This window comes from Eutrigla gurnardus (assembly GCF_963514095.1).
Source record: "Eutrigla gurnardus genome assembly, chromosome: 13".
In the NCBI taxonomy this organism is placed as follows: Eukaryota; Metazoa; Chordata; class Actinopteri; order Perciformes; family Triglidae; genus Eutrigla; species Eutrigla gurnardus.
In genome coordinates, this window is record NC_139936.1 from 15520841 (window position 1) to 15542736 (window position 21896).

Sequence of the window (21896 nt, forward strand, 5' to 3'; positions counted from 1 at the left end):
TCTGGTCTAGCGCTGGAATGGTGCTTAGTACAAAGTACTGGGCTGATTAATGTTGCGAGGAAAGTATGGATGACTGCAGTGCAGAACTGGATCAGCAAAAAAACAGAAGAAATTAATCGTTACTCGACTCGACTATAGCTCAGATTCCCTTGCGCATGTGTTGAACCATGACGCATGACATCTGTCATGAGATCCTCTTTTAAATCTCCTCGCAGGTGAGCCGGTTGTTGTGCCGGGATATTCCCTAGTTTCCGATGATCTGTTTTTGCAGTGGTGCCTGAATGCACCGTAACGCCCCAGCGATGACGTAATGACGCATAGACCCATCGACGCGCGCTGCATCATATGTGAGTTTTGTTGATGATGATGATTTGTTCTGTGAATATTCAGTTTAACAGACATGTTAAGTTAGCTTTGGACATTGTGTCACCCGTTGAATAACTTCAAGGTCTGACTGTCGACTGTTTGTGTTGCATGAGAGACTATGGGAAGCGGAAAGGGTCAGATGCAGTGAGTTGATTATAGCTTGCTAGCTAACTGCTAAACAGGTTACTTAGTTAGCCCAGATAGCCGACCGGAAGTTATCTTACGTTGGCTGTATCGCGTAAGACCTAACTTACTAAAAACTTTATTCACTTGACTGAGCTTGCTTTTACAGTCGAGACGTAAAGAGATGTAACTTTGGTCGTTTTAAAATATCACACGCACAGTGTCGTTATGCAAAGCAGGCAGTCATGGCTTGGAAGTCGAAGACCCGCAACCTACAGGTGTTTGACACGGAGCTGAGCGCCGACACGGTGGAGTGGTGTCCGGTGCCATCGAGCCACGATGTCCTGGCCTGCGGGACGTATCAGCTCCAACAAGGGGTGAGCTCACAACACGAACCTCCCCTCACCTGTCTGTCGTATGGGCTGAACCTCACCTTAGCCGTCTCACCTGTTTTCCTCTATTGTTCATTCAGTATAAGTGCCAGATGCCCGACATCAAACATGTTTCTAATCGTTTCTAACCATTCCCATCACTGCTAATGAGCGGTGTACTCCGCCAAGTGGTGGGATGTTCAAGCAAACAAAAACAAACACAATGAGTCTAACATATACAGTCTAATGGTCTATACCTTCTTTCATGCATCGCCAGTTGTTTCTCATCACATAGACTTCTTCACTCTGTTGACCCATTTCAGATGTAAACACACTCAAATGACAGAAACTCAACACTTAACTTGATACTCACACACCAAATGTATTTTACGTCAAAATTATTATTATACGATTATTTATGCAGCCTGAGTTCTTGGTGACCTGTCGACTGATGATACCCCTTCTACATACTTCCTGTAGGCGAGCGAAGACGATGCCACCCCCAGTCGGACTGGTCGTTTCTACATTTTTGAGTTCCGGCGAGAAGAGTCGGTGAGCCCTCCCCTCACTGAGCTACAGCGAATGGACACAGCAGCCATTTTAGACATGAAATGGTAAGAAAGCCGGTTTGATCAGTGTGGCTATGATGTCATTGTCTGCTTGCTTACTGCTTGATTCTTTTGCATGTTGTCAGGTGCCATGTGCCGGTGTCGGGGGAGGCTGTGCTGGGGATGGCAGTCGCCACCGGAGAGGTGCAGCTGTACACACTGTCCGACGGTCAGGTGAGAAATGTGGCATCAGAAGAATCGTGTCTAAAATGTTAAGGCATAAAGCTGATGTTTATTTACAGAATCTTATGTAAGGTTTTTGACACATGATCATTGGATATATCAAGCAGCCATTATACCACAACAATAATGCCACATGTGCCATTTTCTTATAAGCAGATAATGTCATTCTAATCAACATAATTTATTTATAATGATGTGGCATTGTCTGTGGGTATTTTTTAATCCTTTTACTTAACTTTTCATTATGTAACTTGTAAAGGACGTTGAACTGCCACTGTAAATGTGTAAACATGTAAACAGTATACACTCGTACTAAGTTAGTGTTCATGTCTGTTTAGAGGAGGACGAGCTGAAGGAAACCATTATTTGACACATGATCATGCTGGAGCTGTTCAGTGCTGACATAAAATGACGTGGCTCGGCAGTGACAAGTGCGTTTACCTGTTATTATGTAATCTAAGATGTGGTAGACTTATAGATGTGTGTGTATCCAGTAGGAAGGAGGCCGTAGACTTCACTCTCTGTGCAGTTTGGAGGTGGGGGCAGATCGGCTGGCTCTGTCTTTAGACTGGTCCACTGGAAGAAAGGACAGGTAACAGAACCACCCGGGTCCAGAGCACCTGCAGCCCCGTTTTTCAAAGTTTCAAAGTTTGTACAAAAACCTCTGTCTGTTGTTGCATCCCGTGTGCGTGTCAGCAGCAGTGATGTGCGGGTCGTGTGCAGCGACTCTGCAGGCTGCGTGAGCGTGCTCTCCCTGGCTGAAGGCACTCTGACGGCTCTGTCACAGTGGAAGGCCCACGACTTTGAGGCCTGGATCTCAGCCTTCTCCTACTGGGACACTCAGCTGGTTTACTCTGGTAACACTCCTTTATTATTCATCTGTATTTGACCCATTCCAAACAATACCTTTATTTAAAGCTAGGGAAGGTAATGTTTAGAAACGAGGAAGGGCATATACAATTATTAAGCCAATTATTCTACTATGATAAGTGCTGCTGGAATGCTTTGGAAATGGTGTCATTATGCAGTTGTTCCAGCAGAGAGCACTCCCACTTATAATAACTACACAACCTGATATCATGTTGAACAACACAAAGGACCCGTCACTGTATCACAATAAAGCTGGAGTTATAATTCTTAAAGTCATAACTAGGGAACACTTAATCATCACAGTAAAACACCAAGTCAGTTAAACTTCACGGATATCATCTGTAAATGTCGGAAATATAAGTGACTGTGAATCGAGTGGTTATGTTATTAAATAATTCTGCTATATCTGTATTTATTGATAAATTGTGTGTGCTTGTGTGGGTGTGCTTCCTCTACAGGTGGTGATGATTGCAAACTTAAAGGGTGGGATCTCAGGGTTGGTCCATCCTGCCCCACTTTTACCAGTAAGAGGTGCGTACTACTGTTGGTGTCACCAATATTATTTCAGTCGGTCCTACAATGTGCATTGACGCTTTCTGGTTTGTTGTTCTCTTGTAGGCACTCGATGGGTGTGTGCAGTATACACAGTAATCCGCATCGGGAACACATCCTGGCTACTGGCAGGTAAATATGCCAACGAACCCCAGTATGCAACTTTTTTTTTTGCCATCACCGGTTCCCTCTTAGGTCTAGTCCTCAATTGTCCACTGGCTCACTCTTTCAGTCATGTGATTTTTTTGAACGTCTTCTCTTTCTGCAGCTATGATGAGCAGGTGTTGCTGTGGGATAGCAGGAACATGAGGCAGCCTCTCAGTGAGAGTCGTGTGGGTGGTGGAGTGTGGAGGCTGAAGTGGCATCCGACCCAGCAGAACCTGCTGCTGGCAGCCTGCATGCACAACGACTTCCACGTCCTTAACTGCCAGCAGGCACTCTGTGAGTACGAAGGAGGAAATACTTGCTCTGGGTTGTTTGTCTGAACATTCATCTGGTACTTTGCATTGACCATGTATGGTTGAATGTGGGCATGTATAGGGATATGAGGCCAAAGTTCCAAGTTAATTTGCGATTTATAAAAAGGAAATCACGCACAGGTTTACGCACGGTTTTATAAATCAGAATATTTTTGGGTGACTTATATTTCCTTATTTATACGTATGCAAACATTTAGTGTGGATCCTATGCACTGTTTTAGAAATGACAACACAAAAGTATTTTGTTTCTGCCATAAAAGTCTCCAACCATCAGTGTTTTCCTGTCATTGTCCAGCGGGCAATGGAGGAGAGTGTCCTATGGTAGCCTCCTATGTCCTCCACAACTCCCTGGCATACGGAGTCGACTGGTCCTGGCTGTCCCTGGAGGATCCGGCTCCCTGCTCCCCTGTTGCTGCAGAACCAAGGGAAAGCCCCGCTGAGAGTGGAGGACATTTCAGGATTCAGTACGAATCTCCCACCGCCAGCTTCGACACTTCCCTGGAGGATGATGCAGGAAGATACATCCCAGAGGGCATTGCAGCACCCTCGGTCACCCCGACTGCCGGCCCTTCCTTCAAATCTAACAAAGATACCCCATCACTGTCCAGTCTGATGGCAAGCTGCTCTTTCTATGACCATATGCTCCATGTGTGGCGCTGGGACTGGACTCCTCCAGATGAGGCTCAACAGGAATCCGAGCAGTGTTGACCAGGCTGGAGCAATGGCTGCATCGAAACGATAGAAATATCTTGTATCAAATGAGAACACGTACCCAAGTAAAGCAGAATGTACAGCCCAACTGTAACATGATGCACTGTTATTCCTTTTATGGTCAGTCCCCAACACTGTTCACTGAATATGCAATAAGGAAAACCTGATATTTTCATAATGATTCTTGATTTTTATAAACTTGTATTCAAACATTGCTTATCATCCTCACTTTCAGACCTGTAGCAACAAATTGAATACCACCAGTCACCCCTCATAGCTCTTTTAAGCACTTTGTGATCATGTTCAGGAAAAATTGTTCACCAAAACACCTTTCTTGAAGATTGTATTACTGTATGTATGTACCATGCAGTAGTAGCTGAATAAATGCTGCTATTAAGGCTTCTTAACAACGAATCGCCTATATTTAAATCAGTTTTTGCCTTTGTAGAGTACTCTGGCAGCATCTGTGCTCCTCCCATGAATTCTGTGGTGCTGATCTCCATTTGATGATTTTGGAAACTTTATTGCAATAGTATATTTAAATTTGTAAAGCTATATTTTCAAGTTATAGGGTCACTGTGCATATAACTTGGACATGGTGAGAATGTCTTTGAAATCTAGGGGTTCAGACCAAAACTAAGAATAGTACATATGATTAACTATGTAAGAATGTGATGATGAATTATCAGTACCTTAGCAATCATCTGTGTGACTATGTAATATTTGCAATAACTAATGCACAACTCCGCAGTATAGATCATAGCACCTTACATTTTATTTTGACAAATCAAGTAACAAACAAGTTAGCCACTTGAAGGAAATAGATTTTTCTAAAACATAATATAGAGTCTCATTTTTGAAAGTGTCACTTCAGTTTGTCTGCAGCTTTCGGTCCAATGAGCAGTCTGTGCCTTTCCTTGTAAATACATTAAACTCCATCTTTAACGCACAAAGTTCTTGGGATACAGCTTGAAGAGCTTCCCCTCCTGCTTTGGGTCAAATCCATATTTTCCCAGCTGTCCTTTGCTGAAAGTGCCCTCTTCAAAGTCTTTCTTGATCTGAGGGGCCACGACTTCAGCAAACACACTCTGCGCTGTGACCGGAGGCTCCGTTCCTCGAGGAGAGCGGTACGATACGTATGGTTTAAGTTTGAATCCCTCCAAGTTAGGCACCACAAACTCTGGAATCATGGAACGTATGGAGAGAAACTTTCCGCTGGAGAGCTTCAGTCCAGTGGGCCTTGCTCCCCTGCCTTTATTATGAGTCCTTGATCCACGCTTGCTGGTAAACTCGGACATCCTGTCTGCTCCTCTCACCAGACCCCTCAGCAACGTGGATAACACTCCCATGGTGCCACAGCGCTTCCTCCTGCCCGGACAGAAAACCTGCGGGGGAAATGCATCATCGTTTTACACATGCATTCTAGTGAAAACAGCACAAGTACAGCCACCAACACAGCTGTCATATTGTTTCTCGGGTCATATTGCGTGTTAGCTCATTAACTAGCTACCTAGCTAATATAGCTTAAATAATAACTGACAGTTGTGTGTTAGCTCATTAACTAGCTACCTAGCTAATATAGCTTAAAGAATAACTGGACGTTGTGTCAACTCGTTTACTAGCTACCTAGCTAACTGTAATTTACAACCATAGCTAACGTTGCATCGTCCGCTGGCAAGCTAACCTAGAATTAATGTTACTTTTGTGTTAGTACGCTAAAATAGTCATTACCGTTTATGTTTTATAATTTGAATTTCGCCCATAATTTAACAAAATGCGCCCCCCTCACCTTGAACCCACTGTTGTTGGAAATGCGAGCGAAATGTGACAGCGACTGTCCAAGGAAATGCTCCGTGATTGGCCGAAAGGCAACACCGTTCACCAATCACAATCAGAGATACTAGCACTTTGGCGACGAGTAAACCGGGTTATATTAATAAAATAAAAGCACATTCGTATGCCCAAAGCAAGTCTAGTTCTATTGTCTATGTCAGCTCACTAAAGAGTAAACTCCAGTCATTAAACTGCACCCGAAATTCAGTCGATGTCTAAATCAAATCTGGGGTCTCCATGCATTTTCGTCAATACGTGTTTTATTTTGATAAGAACAACCGGACATGCAGATTGTTTTTACGGGATAGTCTTGGTTGTTTTTGGGGACATGTAGTTTGCACAACTTTGACACGAGAAAGGTACGTGGTAAAGTTGTTTAGTAGACTCGGTCGAACAATGTTAACTATTATATGTGAATGTTAATTAGTTTGTTTGTGTTATTAATGCAGAGTAGTTTGGTTCAGTTAGTCGTTGGTTAGGGTTGGGGTTAGCGTTGTCCTCTTGTTGACTAAAGTGTCTGCGAACCGTCTGTGAGAGTTAACGGTAACGTTACGGTAGCTGCAACGCTGTTATGTTCGCTAATAGTGGCATTTCATGTTGGCTTTACTGTTGTTAAGTGTCAACTATAACTAAATGTTAAACTTTAGGAGTGCGAGTTATTTTGCTTTATCACCACAGTTGAATCCCGTAGTGGGGTCACACCAGCCGACACTCATTTGGCACCCGCATAGTCACATTCACGCATTCAGATCGGGAGCGAGAATGGGACCTTACAAAAGGTAGCTGAATGACAACTTCCGGTTTCAAAATAAAGGGTAAACAAAGTGTAGATTAAAAACAGGAAATGTATGGAAATAAGATTAAATAGGTTTTATTCACAATTAGTAGAAAACATTACATTAGTAATCATCAAATATGCTTTAAACTCTTAAAATGGCAGCATAACATAATTACTGGAATCATATTACCTCACATTTAGTCATTTAGTTATTGTATATAGAACACACCTTTTTAATGTGAATCATCCATCCATCCATTTTCTACCGCTAATCCTGTATTCCCAGCTGTCATTGGACGAAGGCAGGGTACACCCTGGACAGGACGCCAGTCTATCTTAATGTGAATCATGTAAAAAATAAATAAATAATAAAATAATGTATGAATACAATTTAAACAATGGCAACATTGTGTGAGACTTGCCTTTCTGATAATTCCTAGAGGCCTATTTTTCACTTCTCTACCATGATGGCGAGCTAGACAGATCTTGAAAGACAGTATGTGTTAATCATACACAGCGATCAACTTATTATCAGAGTTTTTTTATCCCAATCTGTGATGAAATCCCATCACTACGTAGACCATTGCTCTCTTGGACGAGCTTTCTCCCCCCAGTCGTAGTCGGCTGCCAGTTTGTAGAGTGACGCAGTGTGTTATTGTACAAGGTCATGTTACAAGTTTTGAGCTTGTGACCTCTGTCTCCTCAGCCAAGTAGGTGATCTTTCTTCCAGATTTCTGAAACCCTTTCCTCTGTGACTCGGAGACATTAAAGGGAAGCAATGCATTAAGGTTGAGGGTTCAAATCCTGGGCTATTTGATCACAAATGCTTAATCAAAATACATTACCATCTTTGCAACAAATCAGCTTCTTAAGTTTTAAATGCAACTTTTTCCCACTGAAATGTTGTAATAATTTGATTCTTATTAAAGGTACTCTAAAGTTTTAATTAATTTCACTCTTAGAAATTCCCTTGTTTTGCTGCTGAATTATCTTTTTTTGTTTTATAGACAATGGAAGACGATGATGAAGAGAAGCGCTGCAGTGTATACCCAGTATGTGTCTCTTTGGTTGTTTGGTGTCTCTTTGTAGTCATTTTGTGTGTCTGCGGGTGTTCTGCCCCTTTTCGGTCATTGTGAGTCTCTCTGGATGGCATGTTGTCGTACTTGTGCCCTTCTCAGTGTTGTTCCTTTGCGCGATGTTTCAGAGCAGCTTCGTTCCTCTCGGCAGCGAGATCACGGCGAGGATGAAGCAGTTTGTGGAGGACCGGACGGAAACCAACATGGTCAGTTTGTGACTCTAGCACTGAAGATATTAGTTAAGAGGCCCATTGTTTGCAAGTAGCTTCTGAAGTGCCCTGGAGCAAAGGATGTACTGGGGGACTGAATTCTGGTCTTTATGTTCTCCTTATTTAGCGTAAAACATTAAAGAACTGAGTATAACTCATTTTGATGTGTTTTTCTTACAGTTGACGGCTGTGCTGATTGGAGCTGCAACAGTTGTATCTGTTGTTGGAGTCGTTGTGTTCCTTCTTTACAGAAGATACAAACTGTCAAGTCAGTGCACAGCACGCTGTACTTCCTGTTCTGTTTCACTGTCCACTTGTATCTAAAAAGCTTCAGTATGTAGATATCTACACAATACACCCAAATACACCCACTCTTCTGCAATGGTAGCACTTCAGGGAGATGATTTTTACAACATTCACGTTCACACAAGCATGTATTTCAGTGTTTAAAAACAAAGTAGAAGTAGTTATAGTGCACGGATTTAGATATTGTGAAATGATAATTTAACCAGACAGGTTTGCTGCATCAGTTCAGTGCAGTACAGTATGAGTATAATGGTGTTACAGAGGATCTGTGATGTGTTTCAGAGGAGAAGGCCGGAGTTCCACACTATCGCTTCAGGAAGAGAGACAAGGTGATGTTCTATGGACGAAAGATCATGAGAAAGGTAAGTGTCTTCTCCAACGTCCTGCTCAGCGTCGCTCCTTTACAAACGCATGCAGCTCTTTGCAGAGGATCATGTCGTCTTCTGCACCACGCATTATATTTATAGACCATTTTAAAGTTAACCTGGAAGTCGTTAATACTGGGAGAGGCATGTGACTCCTTGACCCACTCGGCCCTCAAGTGAAACTCGAGTCTTTAGGACTTTGGAGTGGCTTCAGCAGATTCCAGGAAACATCTGAGAACTCTGTCCAGAAGAGCTCGGTCCAAGAACATCGAAGATACTGAAGAACCCATATTCAATTTTACTGTGTCAGATTTGCCTGTTTTATTGTTTCTTATTTTACCATTCATGTATTTTAATCATTCACCTTGGTATTTTATTTTCTCTCTGTGAAGCACTTTGCACTTTACTTTGATGGGTGCTCTATAAAGAGGTTATTATTATTATTATTATTATTAATATTATTATTAGCAATGATAACTCAAATGTGGTTATCAAACACAAATATATGTAATGGAGACAGGATATTTTATAGTTTGCCTATAGTTTCACTACTGTCTTTACTGTTGACTAGTTCCACCCCTGTGTTTCACTGAGGTCAGAAAACACAGAGATCCATTCACACCATCTTCAGTATGAGCTACTCTGTTTCAATAAAGCCGAAATAACCTGAAACTGTGGTGTTCTGTCGGGAGACTAAATACAACCACGTAAGGGTAGAAGAGCTATATGTAAAGGAAAGTCCGCTAGCACTTATGTAGTGTTACCATAGGAACGCAACTAGTCGACCTATCGTCTAGTGTGTATATGTAACAGGTATTTTTTTTGACAACGTGTCAAATCACCCAAACCTTTCCTGTTGCAGGTTCAGACGTTGTCCTCAGCTGCGGCCTCAAATTCAAACTCAACCTCCCGGCAAAGAGTGAGGAAGAGGACCAAAGTCCTGTCGATAGCTCGCAAGTGAGTCCATCTTTCAGCATGTAGAAGATAAGCTTAGAGGGTGAAGGTCCATTCTTCTACTCTGGAATCGTTGTTTTTACTAAATAATCTTAAACAGGTAAGTGGACCTTGAGTTAAGATGATTTTATCAAAGAAGATAAACTGGTGTTGTAAGATACCAACAGGCCGGTCATGAGCCACCATTATGCACTGGATGTACTGTGTATGATGAGACTTCGATAACTCTGAATACTTATTCAATAAAACCTGTCATGATTAGTTCAGATTTTTCATTAAAAACTAGATAAATGTATTAGAAGTGAAGATTTGTAATATAAGTACATGGAAGTGTTGTGTTTTTGGAAAAGAGTCAAGTTCCAGTTTGATGAGAGTCGAGCTAAGGCTCAGTTCAGAAACCTCTTCTACCATGAAAAGTATCTTTACAAGATGTAGAACGCCTTTGTTATATATGTGTGTGTGCGTGTTTGTTTTAGGATCCTGCGGATCCGGAGGGAGCCCCCCACCCTGCAGCCCAAGGAGCCTCCTCCCTGTCTGCTGGAGGCCGACCTGACTGAGTTCGATGTGAAGAACTCCCACCTGCCCTCTGAGGTGCTGTACATGCTGAAAAACGTCCGGTAAGTGAAATGACACGCTTCATTTCCAGGATCATAGTTTCTATTTTATATTCTAGTAACCGCAGCAACCATGAAGCTGGCATTATCAGTTACTTTATAATGGCAAGCACCCCTGATCAACCTTAGCAACGTTAGCATGTTAGCAGTCAACATGGAACTGGAGCCTCCATCGTGTTTAGTGACATTTAGTGACTGTTGTCCTAACGTGTCGTAATCAGGGTGCTCGGCCACTTCGAGAAGCCTCTCTTCCTGGAACTGTGTCGCCACATGGTGCTGATCCCGCTGCACCAAGGGGAGGCGCTCTTCCGACCTGGTGACACCGATGACAGTATCTACGTGGTCCAAGATGGCCGCCTGGAGCTGTGCATCCATGAGAGCGTAAGATCGCGGCGACACCCACTACTGCACAGCGTACTTCACATCCAGAGATGGATTTGTGTCCTCGGCTGTGTTTATATCGGTGTTCAATGAGGAGGAAAGTATTGTGATGTTTCTGCTCTGGTGTTTTCTGACTGCAGGATGGGACGGACGCCGTGGTGAAGGACGTTCTACCCGGAGACAGTGTTCATAGTCTGCTCAGTATTCTGGACATCATCACTGTACGTCTTCAGCCTCATACTTCATGTATTTCACAACAGATGAGGCAAATTAGACAGGCAGGAAACTTGACAGGACAAGAGTTAATAAAATAAAACAGGAAATGAAACCTGAAAAAATGCACAAAGGACAACTTAACCTTTAAGCAGAACAAGAGAGTGACAATCAGTTTTTATTTTCAACTTTTTGGATTCATATCCACCTTTTGTGCATAACATTCTTGTTTCTTCACACGCTGTGCTTTCTGTATTTCAGGGCTACCCAGCACCTTACAAAACCGTGTCTGCCAGAGCTGCCGTTCCCTCCACCATCCTACGTCTGCCAGCTGCAGCCTTCCAGTCGGTCTTTGAGAAATATCCTGAGACTTTGGTCCGTGTCACCCAGGTAACAGGGACAATGAGAAGTGTTTGTGAGGTGCAGGCCCTATTAGTATTACCGGATAATGTGGTTTAGAAATGACCAGTCACATCTTTGTTTCAGGATAAGCAAAGTCTGTATTTTACTTGAATTTACTGACATTGTTTAAAAAAAAAACTTAGCTCCAGAACACGTATCCATTGTTATGGTTATGAACAGCTGTGTGTCCGTTCTGTCCTCTGTAGATAATCATGGTGCGTCTCCAGAGAGTGACCTTCCTCGCCTTACACAACTACCTCGGCCTGACCACTGAGCTCTTCAACCCGGTAAACTTTTATTTTGACAAACTGCTCCCGACGATGATTCGAATGATCCGGATCGTGCAAACCTCACTCTTGTCCATTATGTCATTTTTGAACTTTCCCATATTTGTTTTTCCTCGATGTGCTGCTTTGCTCCATCAGGTCATAGCTGAACAGCTGATATTAGAATTTCATTATGGTAGATAAATGTAACCTGAGCACATAAATAGTTGGATAAGTTTTACACGTTATATAATGATTCGTGTTTCAGGAGAGCCAAGCCATCTCGTTGGTGTCGGTGGCCAATGTTCTGGGTGAGAGCAGTCTGAACAGAGGCCTCCACAGGCAGCCGTCCCACTCTGACGATCTGGGCTACGAGAAGGGAGACGCAGGTCAGAAACCACGGCGTTCTCTTAACACGTCGTTGTTCGGCTGCAGTTCATGTGTGTAGAATTATTTGTCTAAAGTTGATATGTTCTGACAACAGAAAAGTCCAGCTTCTCTGACATGGTCACTGCTAAATGCAAGAAACCTCGATCTCTCTCCACCCCGCTGGCTGTTACAGGTACACACACAGTTTACATTATGTGTCTATGATATCTGAGTGGTAAAGAAACATGAACAATCTGTTTTAAATGTTGCTCCAGTTAAAACTAACAGCATCAGCAGGTCTCTACGCTGCTGCCTCTAAGACACGTTGGCATATTCAAGTATATGTTTGTTCATCTGTATAATAATTGTGTCAATGAGTATTGTTGCAGAGATTAAAGCCATAGGATGACTGTGTGTTTGTGTCATGCAGGTGAAATGTCAGTGAACCTCAACAGAGTCTATGAAGGGAGTCGAGTCGCCAAAGAGGACACGGCGCCTCCCGCTGTGAAGGTGCATAAGTATTCTCTTTCACTTCTGACCTTCATTTAGCTACTAGATTAGTGTAATGCAATGAGATGTAGGATTTTATCACCGGTCGCAATAAAGATAAACTAATTGATCGTGGTGAATTTCTATTATCCGGATGATCGAAAATATCTTTTCGATCCCTTTTTAAAGATTTCCGCTCCCTTTATATCGGGTCGTAGAATGACAAGCATGAAGTCTCACCCACACTTTCTCTCTCCTCAGTCTATTCTGAAGAAGACTGTGACGATGCAGCACAACCCATCACCTGTTCACCACCATAGTGATACAGGAGGAGGAAACGTCCACCATAATAAAGTCAATGCCATTTTCCAAGCTGCCAAAAAGGACCTGCTGCAGGTCATCCAGATAAAGGTAGCGTGCACACGTCATTGGCTGTGAAAGAAATTCACGATATTAAAATTCTTGTTTTGCACATGGATCTGGAGTCCATGTTTGATGAGTGGGCTGTAACCTGATACTTACCTGTTTTTAAAATCTGACTTTACGAGGACCCCAGTCTGCTGGAGGGGAGGGTGAACCTTCGACAGGTCAAAGCTGGTTCTGTTGTGGCCCACCAGGGAGACCAGGTCTGTGTTCTTCTTTGAGCTGCACCGTTTATTAAAGCACCTAGAATATGTATCTTTTAACTAACAATGATCAGGTTGTCCATGCAGTCACATGGCTGCATTGAATTATTTCTTTTTACCTGTGACTTGTGCAATGACAATAAAATTGAATCTAAAAAAAAAATTCTCATATGGAAATATAAAATATTTGCATCGATAGAATGACATCGTCTTTGATTTTCTGATTTGACTGCCGGAACGCATCTAAACAAATCCAGTACATTGATTAAACCATACAATACCCTCAGAGAAGCCAAATTACAACAGCATGAAGCTAATGTTTTAAAATCAAATAATACATTTATTATGCACTCATTCAAGATAGAGCTATCAGAGCGCTGAATATTTATTTTTTATTTTTTTTGTGGAACGAACTCCGACCAATGTCAGGACAGCAGAGTAACTCTTGCCATCTTCTGAAAAAGACTCACCTGTTCAGACTTCACCTCGACTTCACCCTCGACATCATTGTTGTCGACTCGACAAGACCCACTTTACTCAGACGAGGACCTAACACTTGGTCCTAAATGGTCCTAAATACCTACTTTTAATGTTTGATTTTAAATAAATTTAACTATAATTTAATGTAAACTAAGAACGAAAGCGACTTTGACTACCACGAAAGCACTTAAACAAACATCAATAAACATTTCAATTAAACAAAATGTAAATTCATTAAAGGGTTCCTGTGTTTTTTACATTACAAGTTACTCACAAAAGCACATTGTGTGTTGAGAGGTCGAACAAATGTGTATTTTTGTTAAAAGTTTGAAACCTGTCAATCAGTTTAACAAAAGACAGGAACAGTACACATGCCATATTAGGAATCGTAATTTCACAAATATTATTGAAAACCATTGGAATAACCTCAATGGAGGCGCCACCTTTTACTTCCTGAAGACCACTTCTCACTGTTCGTCTCCACATCTCTTGACAGGATGTGAGCGTTGCGTTCGTCATCTCCGGGTCGCTGCACGTTTACCAGCGTATGATCGACCGAGAGGAGGAGACGTTGCTATTCGTCACCCACCCGGGGGAGATGGTGGGTCACCTGGCGGTTCTCACGGGGGAGCCCCTCATCTTCACCGTCCGAGCCCACAGAGACTGCACATTCCTCTCCATATCCAAGGCCCACTTCTACGAGTAGGATCACGCCCACCAACAGAAACATTTCTTTGGGCTTCTTCCCGTCACGCCGCTACGATCCGAAACAAATCTGTTTTGACTTTGCAGGATGATGCGCGAGGAGCCGATGGTGGTGTTGAACGTAGCTCACACGGTGGTGAAGAGAGTGTCGCCGTTTGTCAGACAGATCGACTTCGCCCTCGACTGGATGGCTGTGGAGGCCGGCCGGGCCGTCTACAGGTATCTGAGGCTATTAACTAACATCAACGTTGATTTATCTTAACGTTCATATAGACTATAACAATATCACCAGTAAATTAAATTGAGGTGACTCAGCATTTTCCTTGTCTTTAGCAGGTCTCTTAACTCTACTGGTATTTAAAATGACAGACTTTCCTTTATGAATCTCTGAAAGAGGGACTTGTGTGGCAGGACCCGTCTCCTTATATGGTATCATTGGGCCGTTAGTTAATCACACTCCCATCTTGTTGCTTTCTGGTCGCCTGCTTGTTTGTAGACAGGGAGACAAGTCAGACAGCACCTTCATCGTCCTCAGCGGCCGACTCCGCTCCGTCATCGCAAAGGATGATGGGAAGAAGGAGCTGGCTGGAGAGTACGGCCGTGGGGATCTGATCGGCGTGGTGAGTGGCGATGACACACGATGTCAAGACACATAGGCCGTGCAGATTACAGTACAACACCTGTCCTGTGGATTGTCCAGGTCGAGGCCCTGACCCACATGAACCGAGCCACCACGGTCCACGCAGTCAGGGACTCGGAGCTCGCCAAGCTCCCTGAAGGGGCCCTGAACTCCATCAAGAGGAGGTACCCTCAGGTCGTCACCAGGCTGATTCATCTGCTGGGGCAGAAGATCCTAGGAAATATGCAGCAGGTCAACGGACCTCTGGCCGGTAATTACACGTTACATCAGGATGGGAGACGAACTGCACCAGAAATAGGAACATTACCAGTTATCATCATTTTTTTATTTATTTTATTTTATTTTTTTACCTGCTCTGCCCTGCAGCTCGTAATCTGGCTCTCCACACCCCGACCAGCAAGTGGGATGCTGGGAATCCAGCCTCCAACCTTTCTACTGTGTCCATCATGCCCGTGACTGAGGATGTCCCACTCACTGCCTTCACTCTGGAGCTGCAGCATGCACTCAGTGGCATCGGTACACACACACACACACACACACACACACACTTGTATTCTTTAGGAGGGAACATTGAGATGGTCTTATCCCTTCATAAAATGTTTCCAAATATCTAAACATGACTTTGATCTATTCTTAGTAAAGTGTAGACCAACACATCCCTATATTCACTTTGAAGGCTGAGGAGGAGGATTTATAGACTGTGTAACATTGCATGACACTGTCATTCACAGCGATGTCATCTGTCCTTATTTTAATAATGTGTTTGATGTGGTTCTATCTTCTGAAGGCCCCACGCTACTCCTGACCAGTGACAACATCAAACAGCGCTTAGGCTCCGCTGCTCTGGACAGGTAGACGTTTGTTTCAGTCATTCAATGGAAATATATATAAGTGATGCATTCAGAGTCCATCAGGAAGAAGAAGGAGAGAGCAGCTGTCTGTGGCCTCCACATTAAAACCTGATGCACAAACACTTAGCTGTCCTAAATGAACAGATTGATCTTCCTGAAGTTTAACTGACTTGGTTAAACTTTTTCAGCCGTATAAGACGCATAAGTTAACTAAATATTTTGGGGTATTTTTATTTTATTTATTTATTTGTATTTTATTTTGAAGTGTCCATGAGTACCGCCTGTCGAGTTGGCTCGGGCAGCAGGAGGACATCCATCGCATCGTCCTCTACCAGTCGGACCCGAACCTCACGCCTTGGACCCAGCGCTGCATCCGCCAGGCCGACTGCATCATCATGGTGGGCCTCGGCGAGCAGGAGCCCGCCGTGGGGGAGGTCAGTTTAGAAAGTTGAAAGTGACAAACAATCAAAGTCAGGAGGAAGGCATGTTTCCTTAACACAGGTTAAGGTTCCAGCTCACAGTTCTGCTGAACTGCTGCACACGCTCACAGTATTTATATGAACTCCCATATTCTGTAATGGAGCATAGGCTAAATCTGCTTCTTCTCCACCTGCAGTTGGAGCGAATGCTGGAGGGCGGCGCCGTCCGGGCCCAGAAGCAGCTGGTGTTACTGCACCGGGAGGACGGCCCGCAGCCCAGAGGGACGGCCGAGTGGCTGAACATGCGGAGCTGGATCTCCAGACACCATCACCTGTGCTGCCCCCGCAGGGTGTTCTCCCGGAGGAGTCTACCCAAACTGGTACGCGCCGCACACCAGTTCACGGGCAATTCTGTCCCAGTTAAGACGCTTCGTTTCTGAGTGTGTGTGTTTGTGTGTGTTTTCAGAGAGAGTTGTACCAGCGCGTGTTTGAAAAGAGTCCAGATCGTCACTCTGACTTCTCTCGTCTGGCGAGGATCCTGACAGGAAACACCATCGCCCTTGTGCTGGGCGGCGGGGGGGCCAGGTACACTTACATCAAGAACACGGTTTTGGGGATGAAGTACGTCCAAATATTAGCAAAGTCTTTGGTCCCATTCCTGAGGCACTCTTGTAATGTGACGTCAGAGAGCAGCTGTTTACCAGCCGGACGTTCATTATTCTTTATAGGCAATTAAATCAAGTAAGTTGAGCGTTATAAGATCTAATTCTGTGGACAGACAATGCAGATTGGTTCTCACTTTCGTCATTTTATTTAATATTTGGATCGGTGATATTTTTCAGATCCTCAAGAAATCTAACTGTAAATTGATGAAAAATGATAAAATGAGTAATTAGAATCAACACTTTTCATAGTAATGTGACAGGTTTACATGTATGACCCTCTCTTTTCAGGGGCTGCTCTCAGGTCGGCATCCTGCGGGCCCTGAGTGAGGCGGGGATCCCCGTCGACATGGTGGGCGGGACCTCCATCGGGTCCTTCATGGGAGCGCTGTACGCCGAGGAGAAGAGCAACAGTCACATGAGGGTCCGGGCTCGTAGGTGGGCCATGGTGTGTTGACATTATACCGGAGAGAGGAAAGCACTTCTGTACAAAAACATTTGAAATGCTCTCGAGGGTTTTCCTTCAATCATTTCCACTTCGAAGGGAGAATTTTAGTGCAAAACTAACACTTTTCTTGTAAATCTCTTTCTCAGGATATGACCTCGTACTTTAAGAAGATCTTGGATCTGACCTACCCCGTCACCTCCATGTTTTCTGGAGCGTCTTTTAACTCGGGCCTCAGCTCCGTCTTCAAGGGCAAACAGATAGAGGTGAGAGGAAGACGGGTTATTCGCACAGAGTTAACAGAGAAAGGGACCTGCTTCTGTCCGTTTATCTGAGTTTTCAATGTAACATCATGTAGCAACAGTTGAATTCAGTCGTCAAACTTAATTGTCATGTAAGGAGAAAATGTAATGAGCACATTTTCCATGTTTTAAAAGAAGAGATGAGATTTTTGGTCTGAATGTTATTTCCTTTGTTAGGATCTGTGGCTGCCATACTTCAACATCACCACGGATATCACAGCTTCCTCCATGAGAGTTCACACTGATGGTCTGTTTACATTTATTTTTCTTCTTTTGTAATAAAAAAAACATCCAAATAATTTTTTACATTCCAACATTTATTTATTTATTTTTTACCACAAAAATCCACTTGTTTGTTACCAAATGAATGAATTAAAAGAATTACCAGGAGGGGAAGGGCAACAAAGCAAATGTGATGTAAAGTTAATTAACTAGAATAAAATAACTTTATTACAATCATCGTATAGACACATACATGTATTTAACATCATAAGCATTTACAGTTTGTGTCTTGGCTCAAGCACACGTTAACAGTCACACAGCGAGGCGGTCGAACTGCCAACCTCATGGTAAAAGGACGACGCTCTTTTCTACCTGTGACCTTTCTGTTGTCTGCAGGCTCGTTGTGGCGGTACGTCCGGGCCAGCATGTCTCTGTCTGGTTACCTGCCGCCGCTCTGCGACCCCAAAGACGGACACTTGCTCATGGACGGAGGTTACATCAACAACTTACCTGGTGAGACGCCAACGTGGGTCGACTTCACTGCTTATAATAAGATAGAAGAACGGCAACTTTGTTGTTTTTCAGCAGTTTGTTTATTGGTTTTCACTTAGTGAAGTCGAGCAAAATAAGCATTTTTATAACTCCAGATTATTTCCAGTAGTCTTCAGCCCCAACAAACGCTGACTCAGGTGACACATGATCACATGATGACTTTGTGCAGCTCCCTCTGGAGACACTTTTCAGAAACATATCTCTCATATTTAGTACTCTTAACATCTAAAACATCACACTTTGATGTGTGAAATCAGTGGGGCTCCCCTTTAAACACATTAAATATTCAATACCAAATAAGCAAAGTCTGAATTAAACGGTGAAACCTCAGCTGATCTGCATCACGAGGACGTCGTGTTGTGTGATCACCGTTCTGTGACCTCCTCGCTCACAATAACAGCTGATTGACATGATCACAACCTTTTAATGTGTGTTTCTTTCCTGTTGGTCTGCAGCCGATGTGGCTCGTTCTATGGGGGCCAAGGTGGTGATTGCGATCGACGTTGGAAGTCGGGATGAAACCGACCTCACCAACTACGGCGACTCCCTGAACGGCTGGTGGTTGCTGTGGAAACGCTTCAACCCTCTGGCTGAGAAAGTCAAGGTACGCATTCACGTCAGACGTTCGCGTGGCCAACTTACCAAAAATAATGCAGACATGTAAAAACAACCGTACGACTCTGCCAAACGTACTTGTCTCCCTGTTTACTTTCCCAGGTCCTGAACATGGCCGAGATCCAGACCCGGCTGGCGTACGTCTGCTGTGTGAGGCAGCTGGAGCTGGTCAAAGAGAGCGACTACTGCGAGTACATCCGGCCGCCCATCGACCACTACGGCACGCTGGAGTTTGGCAAGTTTGACGAGATCTCTGTGAGTTCCATCTCTGTTCCTCTCGCTCCTCCGTGTTTTGACGGCTCAGAGTCGACCTGTGACTCTGAGCTCTACTTTACCGTCTGCAGGAGGCGGGATACCAGCACGGGAAGGCGTTGTTCGATGTGTGGCAGCGCAGCGGTGTGGTGGACAGCATGATGAAGGACCGGCACCAGGAGGAGTTCCACAAGACCAAAAAGGGCCATGTGAGTTCAGACATCTAACCCAGACCACCACAGTTGTGTTATTGTACTGGCCCTAGGTCAGAGATTCTCAAAGTGGGCTACAATCTACCAGTCACTGAAAAGTTTCCATATCCATTCATTTAAAAGGTTTCATAGTTTCACCGCTTGCTCCCCCGCAGTCTAAATATGGTCACTTCCTTCACTGGTTGCAAAGAATCCAAGATGGTGACGGTCAAAAAAAGGCTTCTAAACAGAATGCACAAATCGACGGATGACGTAACGTCTTCTTCCTAGTGATGCAGTTTGTGTCCTTCAGGTGGTCACCTGTCCGAACGCCTCCTTCACTGACCTGGCAGAAATCGTGGCGAGAATCGAACCTGTCAAGAATACCTTAAAGGATGGTTAGTTATCGATGAGATATTAAAAAATCACAAGCCAACGCATCAACAATGTTTTCTATATATATTGATATACACGTATGCTTTTGATCTGCACGTCCTCTCCCTTAGAGGAAGCGTCTGATGAATACCAGACAGACTACGACGAGGAGGCGGTGGAAAGCGCTCTGTCGGACTTCGAGGCGTTCACCGCCGGCAGCGAACACACGGAGGGAGAGGAGACGGCCGACACGACGGAGACAGTACGTACAAAACCATCACCCATCATCAGCAATCGTCCTGAAGGAAACGGGAGACAGAGATGGTATTTAACTTTCTGTCTGCTCCTCAGGACGAGGAGATCCAGGTCCGAGTCCGACGTCGGCCGAAGACGGAAACGAGAGCGAGGCCGTGACGTCCATCAATGTTTCTGGTGACCTTTGAGTTTCACTGAGTTTGCGCCGTTGGTTGATGGATACAGGGGCGTGTTGTCGGCCACCAGCAGAGGGCACTAGATTTAATTCAAAGGAAACTGTGCAACAGTTAAGTCACAAGCAGGACTCATCGTGGAAATTCCCAAAACATCATGTAGATGTTTATTCCAAAAAGGGTCAATATCTGACTTTTGGGGAAAATGTTTCAAATGGGATTGTTGAAATACAGCAGAGTGTATTTGTTCTCGTTTGTATCCGTCGTTATGGAAAAACAGGGAAAACGTATGTGTAAGTTACGCACAACTTCTGTCAATCTTTTTAACATAATATTAATAACCAGGGACAGTTCTATGCACAGCTGCTACCTACCATAATATGCTCAGATTCATAGATCACGATCATGCATTTCATGATGTTTACATACGTGTTAAAAACCTTTCATGAGCCTAGAAGTCACTTTGAGTAAATCATCATTCTGTCTGATGATGCAGGCGTTTCTCTTTCAGAGAAGGGTTATACTATACACACACAAGTATAATGTGAGGTATAATACATGCAAAGTACCTTGCATTGGATGTATATCATGAGTATACTTCATACATGGAGACAGACTATAGATATGAGAGTCTCTAGTGTTTGTTTCTGTCTCACTGAACCGGCCAAACCACATTCAGCAGCAGACGTCTGAGTAGCGGCTCGCTAACACTTCATTTGGCTATTTTTTATTTAATTTTTTTCTTCGTGACATTTAAGCTACGTCCAAAGTTTAATTTCTGTTTGATTTCATACGACACATTTTAACCATGTTTTGGGTCTGTATACTGTAAAAACTTAGTTTGCATACTAAAACATGCTTTGACCCTGAATGCCTTTAGGATGTAAAGTATATAATTTAACTGTTTGATTGTGTAATTATTATGTATCTCACTTATTGTTGGCATTTATGAATACATGAATGCCTCCTGCCTCGACTTCTTATGTCACCAGTATAATAGAATGAGATTCATAGAACCTGATCACTTCTATAAATGTGATCATGATTTATAAAATGAAAACGAGAACCTGCCAATTAATGCAATTCTGTTTAATCGCCGTGGTTACAGGAGTCCTGTGGTATTGTGTCAAGGTGTTATGATGGAAGACACAAAGGAAAAGTGTTATTGATATAGTGGCCTTCATTGTGATCTAAATACTGTTAGTTTATGTTCAGAATTTTGTGTTAATACTACTGTTAGAATATTGTTTTGGTAGACATTGAATTTCAAAACTGAATGTGTCATTTTCAGTTTGTTTATTATTATTTGTTAAATAGTAACACAGGATGAATGTAGAATGATTTCAGAATATTTAATTATAAATATATTAAATGCCAGTGAATTATTCTGTAGAATCTGAAATGATGTTGACGGTTTGTTGCCATGATAAAATAAAATAGTTACTGACTGTCAGTTAAGGTGTCCAAGGTTGAACTACTTAATATTTTAGAACAGAGGAACGTCTTTAATCAGAAAGGAGCCAAGTACGTTTTGGCTTGGGGTCCCGAAGCCTCGGGTCTCGGGTCTTCTTGTTGATGAGGTCAGTTGCAGATGAGAATAAACGGTTCTCATG

At 43.3% G+C, this 21896-nt stretch overlaps 3 protein-coding genes across 7 annotated transcripts; 2 read left to right on the forward strand and 1 right to left on the reverse strand.

The window, feature by feature from the left end:
• Positions 1 to 203: 203 nt before the first annotated feature.
• On the forward strand, positions 204 to 4632 carry dph7 (diphthamide biosynthesis 7). Of its 5 annotated transcripts, none has more exons than XM_084024209.1 (10): positions 204 to 347; positions 711 to 866; positions 1341 to 1474; positions 1555 to 1642; positions 2149 to 2243; positions 2348 to 2508; positions 2980 to 3052; positions 3140 to 3205; positions 3342 to 3514; positions 3848 to 4626. In XM_084024209.1, exons 2-10 carry the CDS (start codon positions 735 to 737, stop codon positions 4258 to 4260), a joined length of 1335 nt encoding a protein of 444 aa, XP_083880335.1. In that variant the 5' UTR covers positions 204 to 347; positions 711 to 734; the 3' UTR covers positions 4261 to 4626. The 5 variants fall into 5 exon arrangements, with proteins under 5 accessions (XP_083880335.1, XP_083880336.1, XP_083880333.1 ...); XM_084024210.1 differs by having other exon boundaries at positions 328 to 347; positions 729 to 866; positions 3848 to 4627; XM_084024207.1 differs by lacking the exon at positions 204 to 347 and adding an exon at positions 365 to 510 and having other exon boundaries at positions 3848 to 4627.
• A 437-nt stretch (positions 4633 to 5069) lies between these two features.
• On the reverse strand, positions 5070 to 6107 carry mrpl41 (mitochondrial ribosomal protein L41). The gene is made up of 2 exons (XM_084024218.1): positions 6053 to 6107; positions 5070 to 5648 (listed from the first exon to the last, which is right to left on the reverse strand). The coding sequence occupies exon 2, from the start codon at positions 5610 to 5612 to the stop codon at positions 5205 to 5207; it is 408 nt and encodes a 135-aa protein (XP_083880344.1). The 5' UTR covers positions 5613 to 5648; positions 6053 to 6107; the 3' UTR covers positions 5070 to 5204.
• A 288-nt stretch (positions 6108 to 6395) lies between these two features.
• On the forward strand, positions 6396 to 21736 carry pnpla7b (patatin-like phospholipase domain containing 7b). Its single transcript, XM_084024686.1, has 35 exons — positions 6396 to 6455; positions 7882 to 7926; positions 8079 to 8156; positions 8340 to 8427; positions 8748 to 8827; positions 9693 to 9787; positions 10261 to 10401; positions 10620 to 10779; positions 10920 to 11000; positions 11254 to 11382; positions 11601 to 11681; positions 11929 to 12049; positions 12145 to 12222; positions 12460 to 12539; positions 12780 to 12929; positions 13067 to 13144; positions 14121 to 14326; positions 14417 to 14548; positions 14826 to 14949; positions 15030 to 15219; positions 15336 to 15485; positions 15757 to 15820; positions 16086 to 16254; positions 16437 to 16619; positions 16706 to 16824; positions 17193 to 17349; positions 17496 to 17612; positions 17826 to 17895; positions 18267 to 18383; positions 18878 to 19026; positions 19140 to 19292; positions 19382 to 19498; positions 19794 to 19878; positions 19987 to 20117; positions 20207 to 21736. Exons 2-35 carry the CDS (start codon positions 7885 to 7887, stop codon positions 20267 to 20269), a joined length of 3978 nt encoding a protein of 1325 aa, XP_083880812.1. The 5' UTR covers positions 6396 to 6455; positions 7882 to 7884; the 3' UTR covers positions 20270 to 21736.
• The last annotated feature ends 160 nt before the right edge of the window (positions 21737 to 21896 follow it).